The sequence below is a fragment of the Oryzias latipes genome, chromosome 8, assembly GCF_053564925.1.
Source record: "Oryzias latipes strain Hd-rR chromosome 8, Olatipes_Hd-rR_3.1".
NCBI classification, from domain to species: domain Eukaryota; kingdom Metazoa; phylum Chordata; class Actinopteri; order Beloniformes; family Adrianichthyidae; genus Oryzias; species Oryzias latipes.
Window position 1 is genome coordinate 7,850,366 of NC_136244.1, and position 22,910 is coordinate 7,873,275.

Here is a 22,910-nt window from a genome sequence, read left to right on the forward strand (position 1 = left end):
AATAGTCCCTCCAACTGTTTGACCTCATCCCAAGTGTGCACAAGCGCATACATGAAAACATTTGCAATTGTTTTAAATAACATGTATTGAAGAGTAAATATGGGTCATAAAAGATTAACGTGTTTCTGCAAATGATTTTTGTTGACACGGTGAGAAGAAAATCTTTAAATTTTGTGATCATAAAAGGAACAAATTGCATCAAAGAGAACTAAGAAACCACAGTTTCCTAACAGCCCACATTATTCAATCAGGTCTTTGTGTAGAAGGATAGGTTTTTTTATGTGTGCTGAGCTCTCCTCTGTGTAGTGACCTTAAGATGGCAGTGTGGTCTTGTTAACCAGTCTGCTCAAAATAATGCTGTCCTTCCACTGTTGCCAAACAACATGAATCAGTTTGCTTTCCCACAAGAAAACAGCCATCATCACGTGTATCACGGATACATGAATACAAATGTTATTGTTTCAAGGATATTCAACATTTGAAAACTGTTAGAACCACAATAAAAAAGTGGATTTATGCAGACATTCAAATTTCATTCCTTTATGTAGAAATTATAACATTCTTAAAGACTTCCTGCTCTATATACTCCTGCTTTAAAAATGAAATACAATCATTGGAGTATTATAGAGAAGTGTATTAATACAAAAACATAAGACTTTCATAGATGGAGATTCAGGGCCCACTGTTTAAGATTTCAGTTGTTTAATTTTACATAAGTTGGGGTTCCAGCTTAAAAAAAGGATTTCAGAAAATTAGAAAACTGTGTAGAAATCTGCCCAAATTTTACAGGACATGAATTGTTTCAAACTGAGTTTCACTAACTAATCATCTGCTAAACTCAAGGCACTTGCACATGTTCCTCTAGATGTTGTTAAATAGGTTCAGTTAGGCCGTGCTGAAGATCATCAGATGCTGCGCTGAAAACACAGACTATTCTTATTTACATTGATAGAATTGTTCATCAACAAATCCACACGTTAACTATGTTGTCTTCATGGATTTTTTGTTATTTTTTTCTTTTCTTTTCTTCCTAGTCTCATCTCCTATACCGCTTACAATTTCCCTTCACGGAATCTATTAATTACAACTCCCAACAAAAAGGAGTTGCTGCTTTAATCAATAAAAATGTTAAGTTTACGCATAAGAATACAGTTACTGGCCCACAAGGCAGATTTGTAATAATTAACAAATTAGCTCATTATCAGATTTCTGTTGGGAGGTGGGGTGTCTTTTGGTTGGGGGGATATCGGGGGGGGGGGGCAGCTTGGGGGACAGGACCTTAGAGGTTTGATGAGTTGGGGTTTGTACTGAGACCATCAGGCCAGCCTTGATTGGTCAACTGCCTCAGTGCCTGACCAGACCTCTTGCTGGGGCAGTGCATGGGGGCAGGGGCCTGGGACTGCCCCTGGGACCGGCTCCTTCTTGGCTCGTCTTTCTTTGTGTTGGGTTGGGGTTAGGGGCTGGGAATGAAATGGGCGCCACCCACAAGAAGCAAAAGACAGGGCCTCAGAAATCCAGTTGTCTGACTTCCGGGTAGGAAGTGAGGTGTAAAAATAACTCGTTTCATAAAAAAATCGTTTTTTAGTGTGCCAAAAGTATCATATTACCACATACAGTACAGACCAAGAGTTTGGACACACCTTCTCACTCAAATAAATAGGAAAGTATGTCCAAACTTTTTGTCTGTACTGTATATGGATGTAGTTTAAGAAAAGCATGATGTAGGCCCTTTCATATTATCCTTAATATGTTTTCTTTTTATGGTTCTGTGCTGATGCAAGTGAAAACTGAAAGTTTAACATAACAATTATACAATCTTCATAAAATATTGTCAACTAAAGGAAAATGCTATCATAAATGTATACAGTGAAGCTGTAATAGTGGCTGTATGCCCTGCTCTCCAACATGTGATGCTGGAAATAAAAAGCTTTTCCAACTGGCCTCGTGTTTAAAAATACTTCAAAACAATTTAGTAGATTATGTTTTCACCATTTTGCTGAATTTTATTCAATTTTTCAAAGCCAGACTGGATTAATTCCTGAGCTGTTGATTTAAAAGCTTCACGTAAAAAGAATCCATCAAAAAACGAATGCATGCTAACAATTTATCACTTAATCGTTTCTCTTTTCAGAATAACTTTTGTAAAGTTAAAGAGGTAAATTATTGGCATGTTTCTTATAGTGTTTATTTAATTTGAAAATCCGGAGACTAACATGTGTCAATGTTACTTTATTTTTTTATGTTTACTGTTTCCAACTGGAACATTAGATTTTCTCAACTTTCTGTTGTCCTAGGAAGTACCTGTAAATAATAAAGGAAGGAAGAAAAACCAATGGATGAATGAAAACACATTATAAAAAAACATAAAATGCGTCATTAGAAATTTAAAACGACAATACAGTGGTTAAAAAGTGCTTCAAGACCTTTGAATACATGGCATTTTGTAAAAAAAAAAGAAACCTAACAGTCAAATATGGTGCTGGTAGTTTGATGGTGCTAAGCTGCTTTAGTACCTGGTTTTACTGTTACTGATGGAACCAAAACTTTTGCATACTTTGGGGGAAAAATCTTTGTTTTGCCCCATGACCTTAGGGTCTGCAGTATTTGGGTTACACAGGAAGATCATTTTAAAAACCCATCAGCAGGTCTGTTCACTGTCTGGATTTAACTGTGGTTTAGACTTAAATGTGCTGGGAAACCCCAAATCTGGCTTCAGACAAGGTGACAGTCTAACTGACTGGTTTCACATTTTTTATAGTCAAAAATGAAATAAGAAATAGAAGGGTTGTCACTTTGATGCCGAGAAACAGGTGGATTAATCGTTAAATTATGTCAAAACTGCCCTTCCTGTTTGTTCTTGTTATATTTTGTGTGAATTTCAAACAAATGTATTCATCCGAGTCATTTAAATGACTCAGAATATGCTAAAAAAAATTGCAAAGCAAAAATTCTTTTAGCCACATATGAACAATCTTTGTGATTTTGAAACCTTAGTTGGCACCAGGTTAGCTGTTTCTGCATGTTTCCCATCTTTGTTTGTAACCTCAACTCTTTGCAGATGACTGTGGTTTCATGTTTACTCACATCTGGAGTTTGGTGCAGGAGAAAAGTCTGGTGACAGTGTACAGAGTTTATTTTTTCATTTTTTTGTTTTATCTGGGGTTGTTTCATTTTTGTGATCATGACCAAAGGACGGTGTATATTCATTTTTTGGAAGGTGTTCTTTCTTCCTCTTATTTAGGTGTAACAAGGTATCCGCTGAAGGTGATGTAGACGTCCACGTCGTCGCTGTAGATGGCGTTCTCCCGCTCCCTCTTGTACAGACGGAGCCAAACCTCATCCCTCAGTTCCAGCTCCAGCATCAGGCTCTGACTCTGCATGATGGAGCGGTCGCTGGGCTGGGCGTACACGATGGCCCGCTCTGTGTCGTTGTGCATGATGTGCAGGTATGTCTCTTTGAAGTTCCATGTGTGGATGTTGACGTTGAAGAAGTAGATCCCCGGGATGTGGCAGAGGAATTTGCCCTCGAACATGTCGAAGTGTTCGTGGAGGTTCACGAAGACTGTGTCAAAGATCACTGTCTGGTAGGCGTCCTGGGTGTGAAGGGATTTGCGACGGCCAACAGAGAAAGCGGAGTACTGGACCTTGCAGGGTTCTCCAGGAAGACCTGCCTGACCCTTACTGCCCTGTGGACCAGTAGGTCCTATGGACCCTGGGGAACCCTGTTCCCCACCTTTGCCTGGTGTTCCTCTGTCACCACGATCTCCTTTGTCACCTGAGTAATATAAGAGCACAAAATATTAAAGAACAGTAACTTCTGTCATCATCTCTCTAAATATGACAGGAAATCACAGAAAAAGAAGCACAATGTATAAAAAGTGTCAAAATAAAGGCGACTTTCTCTTTGAACAGATAGTTTATGTTGTAACATTGAGAATATTAATGATAAATTTAAACTGTTTCTGATTGGCCGAGCACAATCTGCATTCTCCTGAGAACTAACAATATTAACCTCACCACTATACAGCACCATCTGTCACGGTGCCCCCGGCCGGGTCCTCCTCATCAGCTCCACCTGATGCCTCCAGCTGCGCCTCCTCATCCTCATCAGCCAGCAGACTCTTAAGGAGACCACGGACCTGTAACCGACGCTAGTTCGTTGTACTCCTATGGTGCATCTCCTGGCCTCTCATAGATTCTGGCCCTTGCCTGTCTCTTGCTTACCACTAAACTGCTTTTGTCTCCACATTCATTCCAGGACCTCGCTTACCGGAGGAGCATACCTGATCACGGGTCACCTCTCGCCGTCTCGCTCGGACGTTCTCCAACCCCAGTCTCGGATCACGCGGTTGCTGCCAACAATACCCTCCAACCACTCCTTGGACAATCTGGAAGGATACTGGAGCTCAAGTCCATCCTGACCTTTTCTAATTAAAAACCTCATTATTCTCACCTCACTGCCTGCCGAGCCTCCTTCCGGGTTCCAGCACCTGAGTCGACCACGCTTGCTAATCATGACAGAACGAACTAGCCATTCCTCCGACTCAGCTGACCCGGAGGGACTCCGCCTTGCCATCGCTCAACAAGGTATGTTGCTCAGTCGTCAGTCTGATGCCCTCTCACAAATGTCCGCTGCTCAACAGGAGTTATTCCGCCGCCTGGACAGCATCACGCACACCCTAGCCGGATTTTCGGCCCAAGCTTCTAGCCCCATCGCCGCTTCGGATGACATCACCACCGTCACTTCCGTCTCCCCGGAGGAAAACATCCGGTCGCAGCCGGAACCTTTTCACGGTGACGTAGAAGCATGCGGTTGTTTCCTATTACAGTGCCGACTGCTCTTTCAACAAGCACCCCGGTATTATCATTCAGATCAGAGCAAGATTTCCTTAGTTGTCAATTCCCTCCGCAGCAAAGCTCTTCAGTGGGCCCAGGCCTTTTTGGCCACCCATCCACTCTCACATCTCCCCTTTGACCGCTTCATAGGTGAATTTCAACTAGTTTTTGACCAACCACGCAAACAGGAGGAAGCGACCCGGCGGTTACTCAGCCTTAAGCAGCGTAACCGTCCGGTGAGCGACCACATTATAGACTTCCGGATTTTGGCGGTTGAAGCGGGCTGGCCGGACATTGCCCTCAAGGGTGTTTTCTATCAATCCCTGAATGACAAAATCAAAGATCACTTATGTACCCAACCCGAAGCGGATACTTTTGAGGAACTTGTGACCGCCGCGCTCCGCTCTGACATACGGCTCCGTGAGCGCCAGGCAGAACGGAGTTTAACCACACGCCGGCCTTCCTCTGACGTTCCTCACCGTTCCTTTCAGGTTCACCATCCTACGACCGCTGGCGCTGACGCCTCTAGCAGCTTCACTGACGAACCCATGCAGATAGGACATTCGAAACTCTCTCCTGCTGAAAGGCATAAACGCCGCAACGAGGGATTATGTTTTTATTGCGGAGATGCCAGCCACACTGTTTCACATTGTCCCATCCGTTTAAACTCCCGAACCCCTCGCTAAGCGACAGGTCGCGAGGGGACCTGTCGGAAAAGACCACAGAGCCTTTCCTGTTCATGCCTGTCAAGTTTTCATGTCTGAATCATGTCCATGAATGTAATGCCTTAATTGACTCTGGAGCTGAACACAGCCTCATAGACTCTAATCTCGTTCGTCAACTTCAACTACCGGTTGAAGCTCTAATCACTCCCGTTAAGGCTGCCGGTTTGGGGGGTAAATTACTCTCAAAAATCACTCAACGTACGGAACCTATTCAGCTGATTTCGTCCGGTAATCACCGCGAGTACCATCAGTTCTTTATTACCGACTCTCCTCAAACCCCGGTTATCTTAGGGTTTTCCTGGTTGCGCCAACATAATCCCCAAATAGACTGGTCTAAATCCCGGGTAGTTAACTGGAGTACCTTCTGCATGGCTAATTGTTTACATTCTGCTCTTCCCACCTCAGGCGCTGCCAAATTCCCAGAACAGGAGGATGTTGACTTGTCTAAGGTTCCATCCTGTTATCATGACCTCAAGACCGTGTTCAGTAAGTCTAAGGCCTGTGCTTTACCACCTCATAGGCCTTATGACTGCGCCATTGAACTCCTCAGTGGAGCCCCCCTTCCCAAGGGTAGGTTATTTAATCTGTCTGGACCTGAGAAACTCTCCATGGAGAGTTACATTCAGGAGGCGCTCTCTCTCGGTCACATCCGCCCTTCCACGTCTCCTGTTGGAGCGGGATTTTTCTTCGTTGAGAAAAAGGATAAGACCCTCAGACCCTGTATTGACTACCGAGAGCTAAACCAAATAACGGTAAAGGATAAATACTCTCTTCCCCTTATTTCTTCCGTCTTCGACTCCGTCCAGGTAGCCAACATTTTCACGAAACTAGATCTGCGTAACGCATACCATCTCGTTAGGGTTCGAGAGGGGGACGAGTGGAAAACCGCCTTTAATACCCCTCTCGGACACTATGAATACTTAGTCATGCCCTTTGGTCTCACCAACGCCCCTGCCATCTTTCAACGGCTCGTAAACGACGTCCTGCGGGACTTTCTTAACCGCTTCGTCTTCATCTATCTGGATGATATCCTCATCTACTCCAATAACCCAGTTGAACATCGTCATCACGTCCGGCTTGTCCTCGAGCGTTTATTGGAGAACAAGCTTTTTGTTAAATCCGAAAAATGCGAGTTCCATGTCGATTCTGTAGCGTTTTTAGGTTACATTCTCGAGGCTGGCCAAATCAAACCAGACCCTTCAAAACTACGAGCCGTGTCTGAGTGGGAAGTTCCCCAGTCTCGCAAAAAACTACAACAGTTTCTGGGTTTCGCCAACTTTTATAGGAGATTCATAAGAAATTATAGTAGCATCGCAGCCCCACTCACTCAGCTTACCTCCATCAAGGTTCCCTATGTTTGGAACAACGCTGCTGACTCTGCCTTCCATGAACTTAAAGTACTGTTTACTTCAGCCCCCATCCTCATACAACCTGATCCTCACAAGCAATTTATTGTTGAAGTAGACGCCTCGGACTCTGGGGTAGGGGCTGTGTTATCCCAGCGTGAATCACCTTCCGGCAAACTCAAACCCTGTGCTTTTTTTTCAAGAAAACTCAATCCTGCTGAGCGTAATTACGACGTCGGCAACCGGGAGCTACTGGCCATCAAGCTGGCACTGGAGGAATGGAGACATTGGTTGGAGGGGGCAGAACAACAGTTTATTGTGTGGACTGACCACAAGAACCTGGCCTACCTCCGTTCAGCCAAGAGACTCAACTCCAGACAGGCCCGTTGGTGTCTGTTTTTCGACAGGTTTAATTTTACCATCACCTATCGTCCAGGCAGCAAAAACGGCAAACCCGATGCCCTGTCCCGAAAATACAGCACCACCGACGGATCTGCTACACCACCCATTATTCCGGACTCTCTATTTGTGGGCAACCTCACGTGGGACATAGAAGCGAGAGTGCAACAGGCCCAAGGTGAGAAACCCGATAATACTAACTGCCCGCCTGGTACCCTGTTTGTACCCGATAGGCTCAGGTCTGATGTCATCACCTGGGGCCATTCGTCTAAGATCGCTTGCCACGGTGGGGTTCGCCGCACCCTCATGCTCCTTAAACGCCGTTTCTTCTGGCCTTCCATGGAAAGCGACGTACGCGAATACGTCTCTGCCTGTACCACCTGTGCCAGGGCCAAGTCATCCAACTCACCTCCTGCTGGTCATCTCCATCCTCTGTCTACGCCCAGCCGACCCTGGTCACACATCGCCGTTGATTTTGTCACTGGACTGCCTCCTTCTCATGGTTACACGGTCATTTTTACCATCATTGATCGTTTTTCTAAATCTGCTCATTTCATTCCCCTCTCTCAACTGCCCACAGCCACCGAAACAGCCCAGATCCTGATTAATTTTGTTTTCCGTCATCATGGCATACCATCCGACATCGTGTCTGACCGGGGTCCACAGTTCACGTCCCAGGTCTGGAAGGCCTTTTGCTCCGCCCTCGGGGCCTCCGTCAGCCTCTCGTCGGGGTATCATCCCCAATCTAACGGCCAGGCCGAAAGGGCCAATCAAGAACTTGAGGCTTCCCTACGCTGCCTGGTGGCCCAGAATCAAGGGGATTGGTCGGATTACCTCGTATGGGTGGAATACGCTCACAACAACCATCCTTCGGCAGCGACGGGTATGTCACCTTTCGAGGCATCGTTGGGTTACTCACCACCCTTGTTCCCTACCCAGGAGCTCGATCTGGCGGTGCCCTCCGTGCAGTTCCATCTCCAGCGCTGCCAGGAGGTTTGGCACCAGGCTCGGACTGCTCTCCTGCGTTCCAAAGAGAGTAACTGCCAGATCGCGAATCGTCACCGAGTGGTGAGTCCCTCTTACCAGCCAGGGCAACAGGTGTGGCTCTCTTCTAGGAACATTCCTCTCCAGGCAACCTCTCGTAAATTGGCTCCCCGCTACATCGGGCCTTTTCCCATCGACCGTGTAATCAACCCCAACTGTGTCCGCCTCAAGTTACCTGCTGCCCTCAAAATCCATCCTTCATTTCATGTGTCCCAAGTCAAGCCTGTCCACCAAAGCTCCCTTTGCCCGCCGTCCGCTTCCCCTCCACCCGCCCGGCTCATCGATGGCGCCCCGGCCTACACCGCCAGCCGGGTCTTGGACGTTCGGCGCCGGGGTCGTGGATACCAGTACCTGGTGGACTGGGAGGGTTATGGCCCGGAGGAGCGGTCGTGGGTCCCGCGCTCCTTCATCTTGGATCCCTCCCTCGTTGACGACTTCTTCCGGGCCAACCCCGATCGCCGCCCTGTTCCGCCTGGAGGCGGTCGTTGGAGGGGGGGTACTGTCACGGTGCCCCCGGCCGGGTCCTCCTCATCAGCTCCACCTGATGCCTCCAGCTGCGCCTCCTCATCAGCCAGCAGACTCTTAAGGAGACCACGGACCTGTAACCGACGCTAGTTCGTTGTACTCCTATGGTGCATCTCCTGGCCTCTCATAGATTCTGGCCCTTGCCTGTCTCTTGCTTACCACTAAACTGCTTTTGTCTCCACATTCATTCCAGGACCTCGCTTACCGGAGGAGCATACCTGATCACGGGTCACCTCTCGCCGTCTCGCTCGGACGTTCTCCAACCCCAGTCTCGGATCACGCGGTTGCTGCCAACAATACCCTCCAACCACTCCTTGGACAATCTGGAAGGATACTGGAGCTCAAGTCCATCCTGACCTTTTCTAATTAAAAACCTCATTATTCTCACCTCACTGCCTGCCGAGCCTCCTTCCGGGTTCCAGCACCTGAGTCGACCACGCTTGCTAATCATGACACCATCCTTGCAGCATGAGATGGTGCATTGTCATGAATAGGATTTTGCTACGGAAAGCACAATTCTTATTTTTGTACAACAGAAGAAAGTGTCAAAATCTCCACACACATTTAAGAGGTCATTTTCACGCCTGAAGCTGTCTTCCCATGATTCCTGCCCAAAACATTCAATTTAGATTTTCAATTTCGATATGACTACACCACCTCCTTTCTGGAGCCTAGTTGGGACACGATGGCCATCCACCCACGGGACAATCCAGGGTTGCACGGCGTTCATCAGCGAACAAGACTGTTTGAAAATGAGTCTTCATGTATGTGTCGGGCCACTGCAGCCGTATCTGCTTGAGAGTGTTGTTTAGTGGTGGCTGAATAAAAGGTGTATGTAGGACTCCAAGCCTCTGTGTGGAGGATCCTACACCTGGATTGTTGGTGAGACTACAGGGACACCAGCAGCTTCAAATATGTGCTTGTTACTTTATAATGGTATTTTAGCAGCCGCTTTCTTAATCTGACATATTTGTCTGGCAGAAACCTTCCTCAATCTGCCTTTATCTGCACAAGGCTGTGTGCGCTCTGAATCAGCCAGAAATCATTAAATACTACGATGATCACATGTATGCTTTCATGAAATATCCAAAGTTTTTATACCTTGTCCAAAGCATTTAACTATTTCCCGCTTTTCAACAGCAGATATCCTTTTTCTTTCCCATATTGCTTGGAAATATTTGTCTGCTTAACCTTCCTCTGGTGTTAGCTTTCTGCTGCCATCTGTGGTGTTAGCGGGTCATTTTGGACCCGTGTATTAAATCAGCCATAAAATACCCTAAAAACAATTTTTTATCATCCAAAGTTTTTCTTAACTCTTGTTTAGCTGGTTGGGCTCCCTTATCCATGAAAAGATTGGTTTTAATATTTTTTGTGGCCCCCTGGGCCTTTGTTTTTAACAGCATACCCCTTGTTTTCAATGTCTAAAAAGTGGTCAAATGAACCTTAAGAGAAGAAGGCAACAAAATAATCAGTTGTTCTGTTACCTGAATATAACTGACAGATATTAAAACACATTTCTTAAATATTCAACAAAATTTTTTTTTAATTTTAATATTATCAAATATAGTAACATCTATGGTGTTCGGGTCATTTTTGACCCGTATATATTTACTTCAAGAAAAGGGCAAAAACAAGTCTTTTCTCCACACAATAGAACTCTAATACAATATTTAACAATATGAAAAACAGAACAGTTGTAAAAAATAAAAAATTACAATAAAACAAAGATTTGCAAAGTCAAATAAACAACAACCAATCAAGAAAATCACACCAAAAGAGATCAAGTACTTCTATAAAAACTCTGCAAACAACATGCCTGTGTGTGTGTTTAGATGCACGTGTTGCAAAAAATTACACTTCTAGTGTGTTCTTTGCAGATATATTTGTTGCAGGTGAAGCACACTATGTAGGTTTTTCTGTCCATATTGCTAGGGCAGACCTGACACCTCTTTCTTTCTTAGCGAGGTGGTCTCACTGGCATTGTGGCTGGAGTGCTTGAGGCAGGGCTGGCTTCTGAGGGGGAAGGTGATTCTGATGCTCTTCTTGTTGCTGTGGATGTGGATGGCTTGTTTGGGACCCCTGCAGCTGTCTGACCAAGTCTGCAGCAGCCGGAGCTCGGGGCACCCGTTCCTGTTGCTCAATGTGCGGCTTGACAAGGGCATTCCCGAGCTCCTCAAGACACATTCTCCGCTTGGTGTTTTGGGTTGAATTCCACCCTTGGTAAATATTGGTCCACAACACAAATGCATTGTATGTAGACACATTGAGGATGTTGTAAAACACAACCATTGGCCATCTCCTGGTCATGTGCCGGCAAGTGTAGGTGGCAGTAAGCTTGTCCAGATTGTCCACTCCTCCTTTATTTTTGTTGTAGTTCAGGATGATTATGGGCTTTTTGTCACTTCGTGACCCCAGGGGTCATTTTGATGATGTTTGTAGCAGCTGTCCTTCCATGTACATCAGGAGGAACTGTGCTCCAACGGATGTTGCCACGTTTGGATTGGAATGATTCAGCAGGAGTAGCTTCAGCACCAGTGACCTCCTCTGCAGACTGATCAGTTGTGTCTTTTTCTTCCAATTGGTACTCCACATCATCTTCGTTCTCAGAGGCCCGCTCATCTCCATCGCTAAAATCCTGTGTGTCCTCTGCCTCATTTGCAAGAAATATGTGATCCAAAACTTCATTTACATTGAATTTTCTCCTCATTGTTGCATCCTGTGAATTGGAGATGTTTACTCTGCTTGTGGTGTGCCCCAGGGATCGATCCTGGGACCCCTTCTGTTCAACCTCTACATGCTGCCACTAGGGCAGTTAATACGCAGTAATAACATATCTTATCACAACTATGCAGATGATACTCAGATCTATGTGTCACTGACAACAGGTGAATATGGGCCGGTGGATTCACTCAGCCACTGCCTCCAACAGATCAGTGCGTGGATGCAGAACAACTTTCTCCAGCTAAACTCAAACAAGACCGAAGTTCTTATTTTTGGCCCACAGAAACAAAGAGAAAGTGTCAGCAGCTACCTTCATTCTCTGTCTCTTAAACCCTCAAATCAAGTCAGAAATCTAGGGGTAATCATGGACTCTGACCTGAACTTTAACAGCCATATCAAGTCAGTAAAATCAGCGGCATTTTACCATCTGAAAAACATTGCCAAAATCAAAAACATAATGTAAAAGCCAGACCTGGAGATACTTATTCATGCATTTGTCTCCAGTAGGTTAGACTACTGTAACGGCCTGCTCACCGGCCTCTCCAAACGAGCTGTAAAACAGCTTCAGTACATCCAGAATGCTGCTGCTCGAGTCTTGACCAGAACCAGGAAGTATGATCACATTAGTCCTGTGCTCAGGTCTCTGCACTGGCTCCCTGTACCCGAAAGAATAGACTTCAAAGCAGCTCTGCTTGTGTACAAGTCTCTCCATGGCCGAGCACCAAAGTACATCTCTGACATGTTAGTGCCATATGAACCATCTCGTACTCTGAGGACCTCAGGGGCCGGCCTCCTGTTGATTCCCAGAGTCCGAACTAAACAAGGGAAATCAGCGTTTCAATATTCTGCAGCTAAAATCTGGAACAGCCTCCCTGAAGTCGTAAGACAGGCCTCTTCTGTGTTCATGTTCAAATCTAGACTTAAAACATTTCTGTTTAGCCGTGTATATGACTGAACGGTCCTATCTGCACTTTTCTTTCCTTTCCTTCCTTTATTTTGAAATCAATTTTAAAATTTTTTTTTTTTCTTTTCTTTTCTTTTAAAGTAAATTTTACGTTGATTATTTCTATGATGTATTGTGATTTTAATGCATTTTTCTGTTTTGCGAAGCACCTTGAATTACTTTGTGTACGAATTGTGCTATACAAATAAACTTGCCTTGCCTTGCCAAGTCACCACCTCTACACTCAAATGGCTTGACAAGTCTCTCCCATTGTTTGTTCTCGCAAAAAGGCAAGGAGAAAAGCCCCTAAATGAAGCTCAAGTGGTTGGAGGAAGAGGCTGTTGGTTGATTCTGTGTTTATGATTTCATTTTTGTCATTTTTTATTGTTTTATAATCGAAAATTTTGACTGGGTCAAAAATGACCCGAACACCACAAAAGTCATTTTTTTCATCAGCGCACTTTATAATTTAGTAAAAAAAATAATAAAGCTTTTATTTTGTTTAAATGGAAGTTTCTGACAAAGTCAAAAAGTTTCAACGCAAAAAACAAATATATGAAGTACTTTTATGCATGCTAAAACTCAAAACGGGTCCGTAGGGACCCTAACACCATAGGAAGGGTGGAACATCCTCTTAAGTTGTTTTACCTTTAATTGAACTCACCTGACAAACTAATTATCACAGGTATCTGTAATTGATGTCAGTGATCCAAAGAGCCCCAAGACAAAATATCATCCTTGAGTGTAATTGAAAAACAAAGAATAGTATCTTTTTGACATTTAAATACAATTTGCATAATAATTTGGAACGCACTATATTTATCCCCTGACTACCACCACTTTTAGACTGGGCTAAATAATTCAACACTTCATTCCACTAGCTCCTATCCTTCATCCATATATCCTTCTCTTGTCCTGCACATAAGCTCTCCTGTTAGATTTAAGCCTCCTTTCTCCTTCTCATTTTATCCGGATCCTTGTCCGTTCCCTCTTCTCTGGCGTCATCAGGCACCGTCTGGTATCTGCGGTCAAACTCATCAAGATTTGAGAAATGTTCATGAATATTTTAGGCTAGAATGTTACGACAGAAGTGAGGAAAAATGAAAATCTAAAGCATAAAATCTCACTCCAATTTTCTCATTTTTTGCATCAAACTAGTTGGCTCTTCAGTCATCAGATTGCCTGATGGCACTAGAATTTAAATTATTTTGGTGTATTTAAGTTGGTGATCTTTGAGCCTTTTTGTCATCTCATGATAGCTAGAGCCAGTAAAGTGACCTGCTTTTCTGTTGTACATAAAGCTGAATTTAATCTGAATTCTGCACCCGTTACACCACCCAAACTATACAGTTTGTGTAATGTCAAGTTTATCTAAAACATTTTTCTTGATCTAAGACACAGTGACATCACAGAATGTTCACTGTGTTAACTTTCATCAGAGATTTTAAATAGAAAAAATATTCCTTACAAAAAACAGATCTGCAAACAAAACACGACACCAGCAGATTTATCTGCAAGTTGTTTTGTTTGTTAGGTTGGCCAATTTGACTGTTTCAAAAGACAACTACTGTAATTTCAATAGTGTTTTTGTATTTTTACACACCAGTTTAGATTTGTTTTTTGACTCCAACCTTGTCTGAGCACAGCTCTGGCCTTCTATCACGTAAACCTGAGAGGATTCCGTTCACACACGCATAACGGCGCCAACAACAGGAAAACGTGTGGAGCAGCTCCAGAGAAAAAAAATAAAAGAAATAAATTTAAACTAAAGAGCGAACTAAAGCCTGGGTTTACACCAAATGTGTGGGTTCTAAAACATTGTACAGTCAGTGATCTGATAATGTTTTTCCAATTTGTTACCAGAGAAAATAGTCCAGCACCTCGGTTCTCAGCAAAAACAAAACAAAACAAACATAAAAAGTAAAATAAAAAAAAAATAAAAACTTTAAAAATGCCAACTGAAAAATATGAAGCAGGTGAGGTGCATCATGGGAGTTATCTGTCAAACAATTCTGTTTGAGTGATTGTCCGGTTTCAGGTAATGGTATTTTTAACTACTATTTTAGTCCTGTACCTTTGTTTAATTTGATTAATTTATGAATGCTAGACCTGTTTTATAGCTAATCATACTTATGGAGCAGTTTGTTATGTTTTCATAAGTGACTTGAAGACAAGTTTTTGTTGAAGTAAAGTTGACTTTTAAAAAGTAGCACGTGTGCTAAGATTGATTCACTTCACTGGACAGCAATATAAATGTTCAAAGAAAAATCTGATGTGTGGGTCTGTTACAATGTTTCTGTTACTTATTTCAAAGCTTGGAGATTACGATCACTTTATTTTTGGCCTTTTTAACCGCAAGCTCTGCATATAGTGGGACCTTAAAAATGCTTTCCCAGGGGGACAGAAGAAGTCCTGGTCCAGCCTCTAAACACTGCACAAAAACCAGAGACAGAAAAAGATTGTGGCTCTGCACACAAGTTTATGAGAGCAGGAAACCTTGATCTTTGACATTTTTTTCTAAAAACAAACCAAGAGAATCTGGAATTTTGAAAGGGAACATTAAGTTCTTTGATGTCTGATAGTGTTTATAAAAGCTTAGAAATTAGACACATGCTTTAAATTCTCCATCTGTAAACTGAGAGCTGCAGTTCTGGTCCGACTGCTTTTGGGGCTTTTTTACCTTTCAGGATGGTCATGTTGATGAAAGTGCGGACCTCAGGGATGTGGCTGAACTCTGGCATGGCTCTCTGATCTCCACTGCCCTCTGCTGGGCCCAGGGGATCACAGCAGCGTTTGCAGGCCACAGGAGCACTGAGAGGAGGCACCATGACCACCGGGGAGGAGAAGAATAGCAGGAGGAGAGCTTCTAACATAACTGCAACTGAAGGAAGAGTAGAAAAAAAATGCAAAATTAAATCAATTCTGATGATGGAGGACATATAGTAAGAAAATCAAACTTAAATTCCATTACTGAGTATATCCTTCTGACTAGCAATGCAGATTTGTCCTCTGTAGATAATATTTCTAAACCCAATTATCTCCCAACAACTGCATTCTACTGACTTAATTCCTTTTGGTATCTACTGAGAACATTTGAGGCTTTTCAATGGCACTAATTATAAAGAGGTGGGACTCTGGGAATTTTAGTTTTTTTGGGTTAAAAAGTGTTTTGATTGGACAAAAATGTTTTCTCTGGTATTCAGGACGATACATCTGCTTCCATAAAATTATCCAATTCAGCAAACAAGAATTTGTTACACTTGGATGCTCCCAAAGCTCAAAGCAGTAGAAGCTCTTTTTGTGTTAAGCAGAAAAATATTGGGAGATTTTTGACATGAGAGCAATCCATAAACTTTTTGGGTTTAAAAAAACAAACAAATGTACCGGTAATCCTTCATTTTTTTCAAGCAACGTTTTCTGTAGCTTTTTGAAAAGTGTTTTCTTTGTTACAACAAATTATGTGAACAAAAGAGATGAAAACAAGGACTAGTTTGCATGTTAGCAACAATACAGTCCATGCAAGTGCCTGAAAAGTCGGATTTTTTTGCTAGTGTGGCGTGAATGTCTGGAGGAATTTCCTATCAAGCAATCAACTCATTCAGTGCAAGAAAACAAAAGGTGTTTTTGCATGTTAGCTGCAGCTTCTGCAGCAGAGATGTAATATAAGTAAAGATCCCACATCTGCTCCTGGTGTTTTTCTCTGATCTCAGTGGGAACATGCAGACTGGAGCCAGATGTTAAGGGTCATTTACTGACGGAGCACATTACATAACTACTTTCCTTTTTTTTCTTTCTCAATAAAGAATGCAGTAGACCCTGAAACCTGTTTAGCCTAGTTGCATGGAGTTAAGTTTTCCATTCATCCATCGCTGTGACTGAAGTCATATTCACTTAAAGAATGTTAGTCCTTCACATCAATCTGCCTTATTGTCAGTCATATTTTGTTTATGCTTTCCTTCTCAAATTCTCATGCAGCTACAGCATTAATTCCACGAGGAAGGACTCACCTGGTTCAGGTCTGCTGCAGCTACAATGTGCTTAGCAATGGGAGAAATCTGTCTTCTCTTTTAGGAACTGAGATCCCCATCCGACTAAAGCCGCCTCCTTTTCCTTGAGCCCTCCTTCCTGTGAACTCTGGAAACTGTTTAGCCCAAGAAAAGCTGTCCCTTTGCCCACACAGCCTGCAGCAAACAGCAAAAGCATGCACCTGTGCAGCAGCTACAAACTGTTGAGGAGTATTCTTTTGAACCTTTTCTCCCCTGTTAATAACATTAGGTTATTGTATTCCTTTCTTCCATTCTGGGTCCACCCATTTTCTGAATTGTTGCAGAGCTTCACTGATCCAGCTGCAAGGAAAAAGGCATAAACTTTAGGAAATGAGGGGGGAAAAAAAGGCCACAAAAAAGAAAACAATGAAAATGGGAGCAACATCCATCAAGGGATTATGTGTTTCCAGACTCAGGAATGTGCTGCTTTGATTTGCTGTTAGATTGTTTATGAAGGCAGGGAGGTCATAAAGATGGAGGATCTCTGGCGTCGATTTTATTCCTGCTGTTTCTGCAGAGAAAAAGATGGCAAATCTCCCTTTTTGTCGTTAATTTTAGATAAATAAAATACTCTGCAAATAGATGGACAGAGCATTTACTAACATATTCTAGTTATTGGTTTGTTTAGAATTGTAAACCATTTAAATGATTATATGATAACCGAACACGACCCAGAGAAAGGGGAAAAAAGGTCTCATATTAAAGGAACACTCCCAGAAAAGGGAGGATTTCTTCATGACTTGTCAATCAAAAGAAAATGTGGTAATTTTGTTTTTTTAACAATTATTGGTAAATCTCTGCGACCTGTTCATGGTGACTAAACAAATGAAACTTCAGATAAATACCTTTTTGACTGTTATATCATTCTAAAAAACAAAAATGTGGTCAACACCAAGCAGATCCTAAAGAGTGTACAACAGTTTTTCTCTGTTGGTTTGGCTCATTTCTTGAAACTACAATGACCCTCTCAAACACACTTCTACACAACAGTTCAGCTTCCAAAAAAAAAAAAAAAAATCACATTTCTTTCCGAAACTCTTCAGACACGATTCAGAAGCAGATTCTTTCTCAGATAAAGAGCCAATGCCATCAACATTACATAGACCCTTCTCAGTTATTTTGTCTCATTCTCATCCACTTAGTTCTTTTCTCCAAATAACTGGAATGCTTCAGCACACCATGGATCCCCGGCAGACACTCAGATCTCTTTCAAAACAGTTTACCAGGTTTCTTTCTCAATTAAACAGTCAGTGGCCACAAAAACTCTGTCCCTTTGGTAGTGTTTGAGCTCTGCAGGTCAGAATACTTAGATGTTTTGTCAGCATGGAAGAGGTCGAGCTAACAAAATACATTCACGTATAAAAGTTAAAAAAAAAAAAAAAAAAAAAAGGATTTCACAGTAAGAGCAGAGTCTGACTGAAAATAATAAACGCATTTGTATGCACCAATGGCTTGATGTCCCTCAGATGCCAAGACCCAATGCTGGGTTGTTGTTGGAATGATCGAAAAAATGCAACACATAAATGCAGAATGCCTTTCTGTACCTGATCGAAGTTGCATTTCACTTGTGGTGCACTATGGGGAGACACCAGAACAACAGGTAAAATAAAACATTAACAAGGATTATTGATATAATTTATTCCAGTTTGCTCTGTCAACAGACCGAGCCGTCGTTCGCCCACCCTTGGTTAGTGACATATAGATTTATAGGAAAACAGTGTGAGAAGCAATGTTTATCACGTAAAAAATCGTTTCAATGAGCCTGAATTCATCTGAACTGAAAACTTGCTTCAGATTTTGGGGGAACCTAATGCTGAAAAACACATTTTAGTTGCTAAAGCTGCTAAAATAAAAGCTAGATGCTGAATAAACTGAAGAAAAACATGGATTAAAAAAAGCTTAAAATGTAAAATAGCTTTTAAAAGTTTCAATGTTAATGTCACAGATTCTGGTCTGTCAAGTCAGATGAATTCCTTTTTACCCTTCTGTCTTTCCATGCCTTGCTCCGTACACCCGGCCCCCCCGATTCATCTTCAGTAACATGCCTCTGTTTCTCTTCATTCTGGTGTGAGTTTGTTTTTGCCTTGCCTGCAGTTCCACTTGCTCATGTTTTTAATCATGGTTCTGTTTGGATTTGTGTTTATGAGCCTCTTCTTGACACACTTTGTGAATTATTTTGCCTTTTTTCTGTTGTGATCTGACCTTTTCTTCCTCCAGCAGCTGTTAGCTGACTTCTTCCTACTCAGCCTTTAGTGTTTAAATCCGTTTAAATGTACTTTCTAACTTCCTGTATGTGTCCTAAATTAGCTCCTTTAATTTTTAACATTGATATTTAAAGATAAAAATCGGACTTAATTGCTAAAATTGCAGGAAAACAACTGGAATCTCAAAGGAGAGCATTTCGACAGATTGTTTAAAACCTTAAAGAAGTAAACAAATGAAGGTTCCATTGTCTGCTAAAACTGCTTAAAGTTCAAATGATCTTTCTAACTTTACATTTTATGCAAAAGTCAAGTCCAAAAGAAACAAATGTTTTATTTGTAAAGGAAAAGTGCACTTTGGGTTTCGAAGCTTTTGTGTCTGGAAAATATTTTTCTCAGCCACAGCCCCACCCTTGTGATTTCTTCAAAACATGCCATAATTGCTTTCAGCATGGAGAAGCAGAGGTGTGCTGACCTCTCTGCAATTCTGTGGTTTCACTCAGTGAGCTATCTGCGAAGGATAAGCATTCAGCTTTGTGGAAATGATGAACTTTTGGATCAAAGTTTTTCTGATCGACCATGCTCCATTTTGATGTCAACAAGTCAAAACTCACCTGTGATATCACAAAAACTAAACAGAAAAGCATCTTAGATTGCGAAAGTTAAATCTAAATAAGAGTTACATACTCTGATGTAATTACGGTATGTCATTCTTGCAAGGATGTGTGAAGGAGGGCTTTCAGGGACAGATTTGGATTGGGCATGAATGTGTTTTTGAACCAGCATCCATGACCATTCAAAATGCAGATATTGCATTTGAAACTCTTTGAATTTCACAACTTATGAATGAAAGACTAGGTTAACTAAACCTACCATAAATTGTATGAAAAATTAAAGGTCAAAATTGTAATTTTCCATGTTTTTGAATATGACCCAAAAAGTCCCCCCCCCGCCTCAATTTACAGGATCAACCAGCATGAATTCAGAAGTTTGATGTAATTTACATAACTGGCTTTGATGAGGCTGTACATCACAAAAATCAGTGAAGGATGGGATAGGGGCAAACCTTTATTGATGACGATAAATATGAGTTTTCTGAAACACTGTAAAAATTGGTGCTGCTGTAAACATAATGTAGCAACAAAGTACTGCATGATGTGGCTTCTTAAAGGTTAGGACAGCAGAGATGGTGTCATGGTGCTCGGTTCAGTCTCCTCCCCTCCCCTCCAGCTTCTCCACTCCTAATCACCACCAGCTGTCGTCACTCAACCTCATCAGCTCTGCTCTTCAAAATCAGACTCCTCATCATTCAACGCCAGTTCGTTATCCCTTATGGTGACTAAGCCTGGTGTCACGTCACGTCACGTCACGGCACGGCACGGCACGGCACGGCACGGCACGGCACGGCACGGCACGGCACGGCACGTCACGTCACGTCACGTCACGCTTTAAGTCTCTGCTCTTGTTACAAACTAACGCTGTTTTCCTGCTCCAAGAAACCCTCGCCACAAAAGACGTCAGTGGGACTCTTGATTCGCTTCTCGGAAATTCTCCGGACCTCTCGACCTACGCTGACCGCGTTTGCACCTCCAGCTTCGCCACCAGCCACAGCCGCTTCTGGATCCACGCCAACCAACCTGACCATCTCGGAGAAAATAAAATCATTCTTACATGCCACTTACCTGTCTTGTTCTCTGGGTTCCAGCATCTGGGTCCGCCACGCTAGGAAGATCATGACAGATGGCAAAGGACAGGGTTAAAGTTAGCCTGCCTCTTTTTAGTAACCACACTTGTATGTATCTGATAGAAAACGTTTTTATTACTGTATTAAAACTGCTCTTTCAAGACATAAAATGAAATCTCATTTAAATAAAAATATTAGCTTCCAGGCAAGATGGCGGGAGGTGCTGGTGGTGCCACACCATGCTCTCCAGCTGCTTTAGTGTGTCGACTTAGGCTAAAGCCTGAAATCCATGAGACTGTGGATGGCAAAACAATTATAGAAGATAAACTTACAAATATCTTGCGATGAAGTCTAGAACTTTAAGTCAGGATGAAATTGTATTATAAGCAGCAATAACCGTTGACTCAGACTAGATTGAGCCCTCCAAAAGTATGCTGTTTGAGCTCTGCCTGACAATGCAGCGCAATATAGCGCATAAAGGAGTGCAAAAAGACCTAAACAATCTGAAAAGTTGCCTCAAAGTCCTCAGTAGGTGCGGTTACATGTGCAAATTGGATCAGAATTGTACAGTGTATATAGGCTTCATAACTTAACAATCGGAAAAATGTTTTCCAATTATTACAAACGTTTACACATGCCACACTTTCGGTCGAAATAAATCATTTGAACATGTGCAGAATACCAGAAACCGGTTTAGAAGAAGAAACATTGAGTTCCATTGTAAACAAACAGAGTTGCGACATAGAACGAGATGATTTTCTAAACGTGCTTTTATTATTGTTATGATTATTATGAAGCACCTGTTCGCTCACCATTTTATCTTAATCCGTGTTGTCAGTGTTTTTTTTGGTAGCGTAACGGAGCCGGAAGAAGGGTTAGGAGTAGGCTAACATGTGCTAACAACATTTAGCCTTGTTTGAACATGAAATCAATGGCACAACTTGCATCTTGGCTGCATGTAAATATGTGGGAATAACATCAGCCTTTATTTTGTCTAGACACGACTGGTAATACAAATCCATGTAATTGTTCACACGGTTTCTAAGGACTGCACGGCGTTTCTGCTTTGAAAAGCTGCCTCTATTAGCTCACACACCGCCCCAAAGCCTCTCCTTTGCTAGGGGACCAAGTTCTTCATGGAGACACGGTTCTCCTGAGTTCGGCAGAGCGGCTTAACAGACTGCACACCGGAGCGCACTGGTAACAAAGGACCCTCCCCTGCTGCAAACACAAAGCTACGAGTCCGGCTGCTGTGCTTAGCGACATGCTTTGCTCATACAGAGCAGCCGGCCGGTCCTGTTCACGCTCCAAAGCCTTCTCTGGAGCGCCACACCGTCTATGCATTTACAAACAGGACCCATCCTGTTTATGATCTATTGTACATGCTTCCCTTAGGAAACATAATCAGGAAACACAGCAGTAGTTTTCATTGTTATGCTGACGACACGCAGTTGTATTTATTTATTAAACCTGACCAGAATGACAATATAGCCAACCCAGAAAAAACTGAGGTCATTATACTAGGTCCCAAAAACCGCAGAGATGCTCTGTCTGCTCAGATAGTCTCCCTGGATGGCATAAGTATAGCCTCCAATTCCACAATTAGAAACCTTGGGATTTTATTTGACCAGGATTTATCATTTAAGACTCACATATCTCAGGAATGTAGAACTGCCTTTTTTCACCTGCAGAGTATTGCTAAGATCAGAAATATACTTTCTAAGAGTGATGCTGAAAAACTCATCCATGCATTTGTTACGTCGAGGCTGGATTACTGTAACTCCTTGTGACCAGCATGTCCTAAGAGTTCCTTAAGAAGTTTCCAACTTGTTTAGAACGCAGCAGCTAGATTGTTAGCAGGAACTAACAGAAGAGATCACATCACTCCTGTGTTAGTTTCACTTCAATGGATCTCAGTTGAACCAGAATCAGAATCAAGTTCAAGATCCTCCTGTTAACCTATAAGGCCTTACATCCTATATCAAAGACCTCATAGTCCCTTACCATCCAAATAGAACACTTCTCTCCCAAAATGCAGGGCTGCTTGTGGTTCCTGGAATTAGTAAAAGTACAGTTGGAGGTAGAGCGTTTAGCCACCAAGCTCCTGTTTAATGGAATAAACTCTCAGCTCATGTAAGACAGTCCAACACAGTTTCTACATTCAAAGTTAGATTGAAAACATTCCTCTTTGGACAGGCTTATTGTCTAACTAGCTAGTATTCAGAGATTATTTAACCTAATGTTAATGTGTTTAAATTAAACTTAATAACAAGTAGTTGTCACTAGGCTGCTAGTAATTTTGAAGCTGGGGTAGCTATGGTGCACTGGGGTTCTGTCCTCTTTTCTCATCTCCTTCTACCCTCCTTCTCTCCTCTGTTCTTGATCATTATTCATCATTTAATTCCTTCTGTTTGCTGCAGTGCGATTCATGTACTCTCCC

General features: G+C 42.6%; 1 protein-coding gene, 2 long non-coding RNA genes and 1 other non-coding gene across 4 annotated transcripts; 1 reads left to right on the forward strand and 3 right to left on the reverse strand.

Annotated features, from left to right (window-relative positions):
* Positions 1 to 2,213: 2,213 nt before the first annotated feature.
* c1qtnf6a (C1q and TNF related 6a) lies at positions 2,214 to 16,686 on the reverse strand. Its single transcript, XM_078951394.1, has 3 exons — positions 16,547 to 16,686; positions 15,220 to 15,420; positions 2,214 to 3,775 (listed from the first exon to the last, which is right to left on the reverse strand). Exons 2-3 carry the CDS (start codon positions 15,410 to 15,412, stop codon positions 3,234 to 3,236), a joined length of 735 nt encoding a protein of 244 aa, XP_078807520.1. The 5' UTR covers positions 15,413 to 15,420; positions 16,547 to 16,686; the 3' UTR covers positions 2,214 to 3,233.
* Positions 4,036 to 4,452, forward strand: LOC111947785 (uncharacterized). Its single transcript, XR_002873713.2, has 2 exons — positions 4,036 to 4,172; positions 4,259 to 4,452. It is a non-coding gene; the product is annotated as an uncharacterized LOC111947785 (long non-coding RNA).
* LOC101166136 (C1q and TNF related 6a) lies at positions 4,279 to 4,598 on the reverse strand. Its single transcript, XR_013657714.1, has 2 exons — positions 4,454 to 4,598; positions 4,279 to 4,388 (listed from the first exon to the last, which is right to left on the reverse strand). It is a non-coding gene; the product is annotated as a C1q and TNF related 6a (transcript).
* On the reverse strand, positions 9,089 to 9,390 carry LOC110015509 (uncharacterized). Its single transcript, XR_002290720.3, has 2 exons — positions 9,264 to 9,390; positions 9,089 to 9,198 (listed from the first exon to the last, which is right to left on the reverse strand). It is a non-coding gene; the product is annotated as an uncharacterized LOC110015509 (long non-coding RNA).
* Positions 16,687 to 22,910: the final 6,224 nt, after the last annotated feature.

Bases quoted from the DNA above. Each gene is read 5' to 3' on its own strand.
- c1qtnf6a (XM_078951394.1), bottom strand. From the start codon at position 15,412: ATGTTAGAAGCTCTCCTCCTGCTATTCTTCTCCTCCCCGGTGGTCATG. The intron at 3,776-15,219 runs GTAAAAAAGCCC...TATATTACTCAG, and splicing joins CAACATGACCATCCTGAAAG to GTGACAAAGGAGATCGTGGT.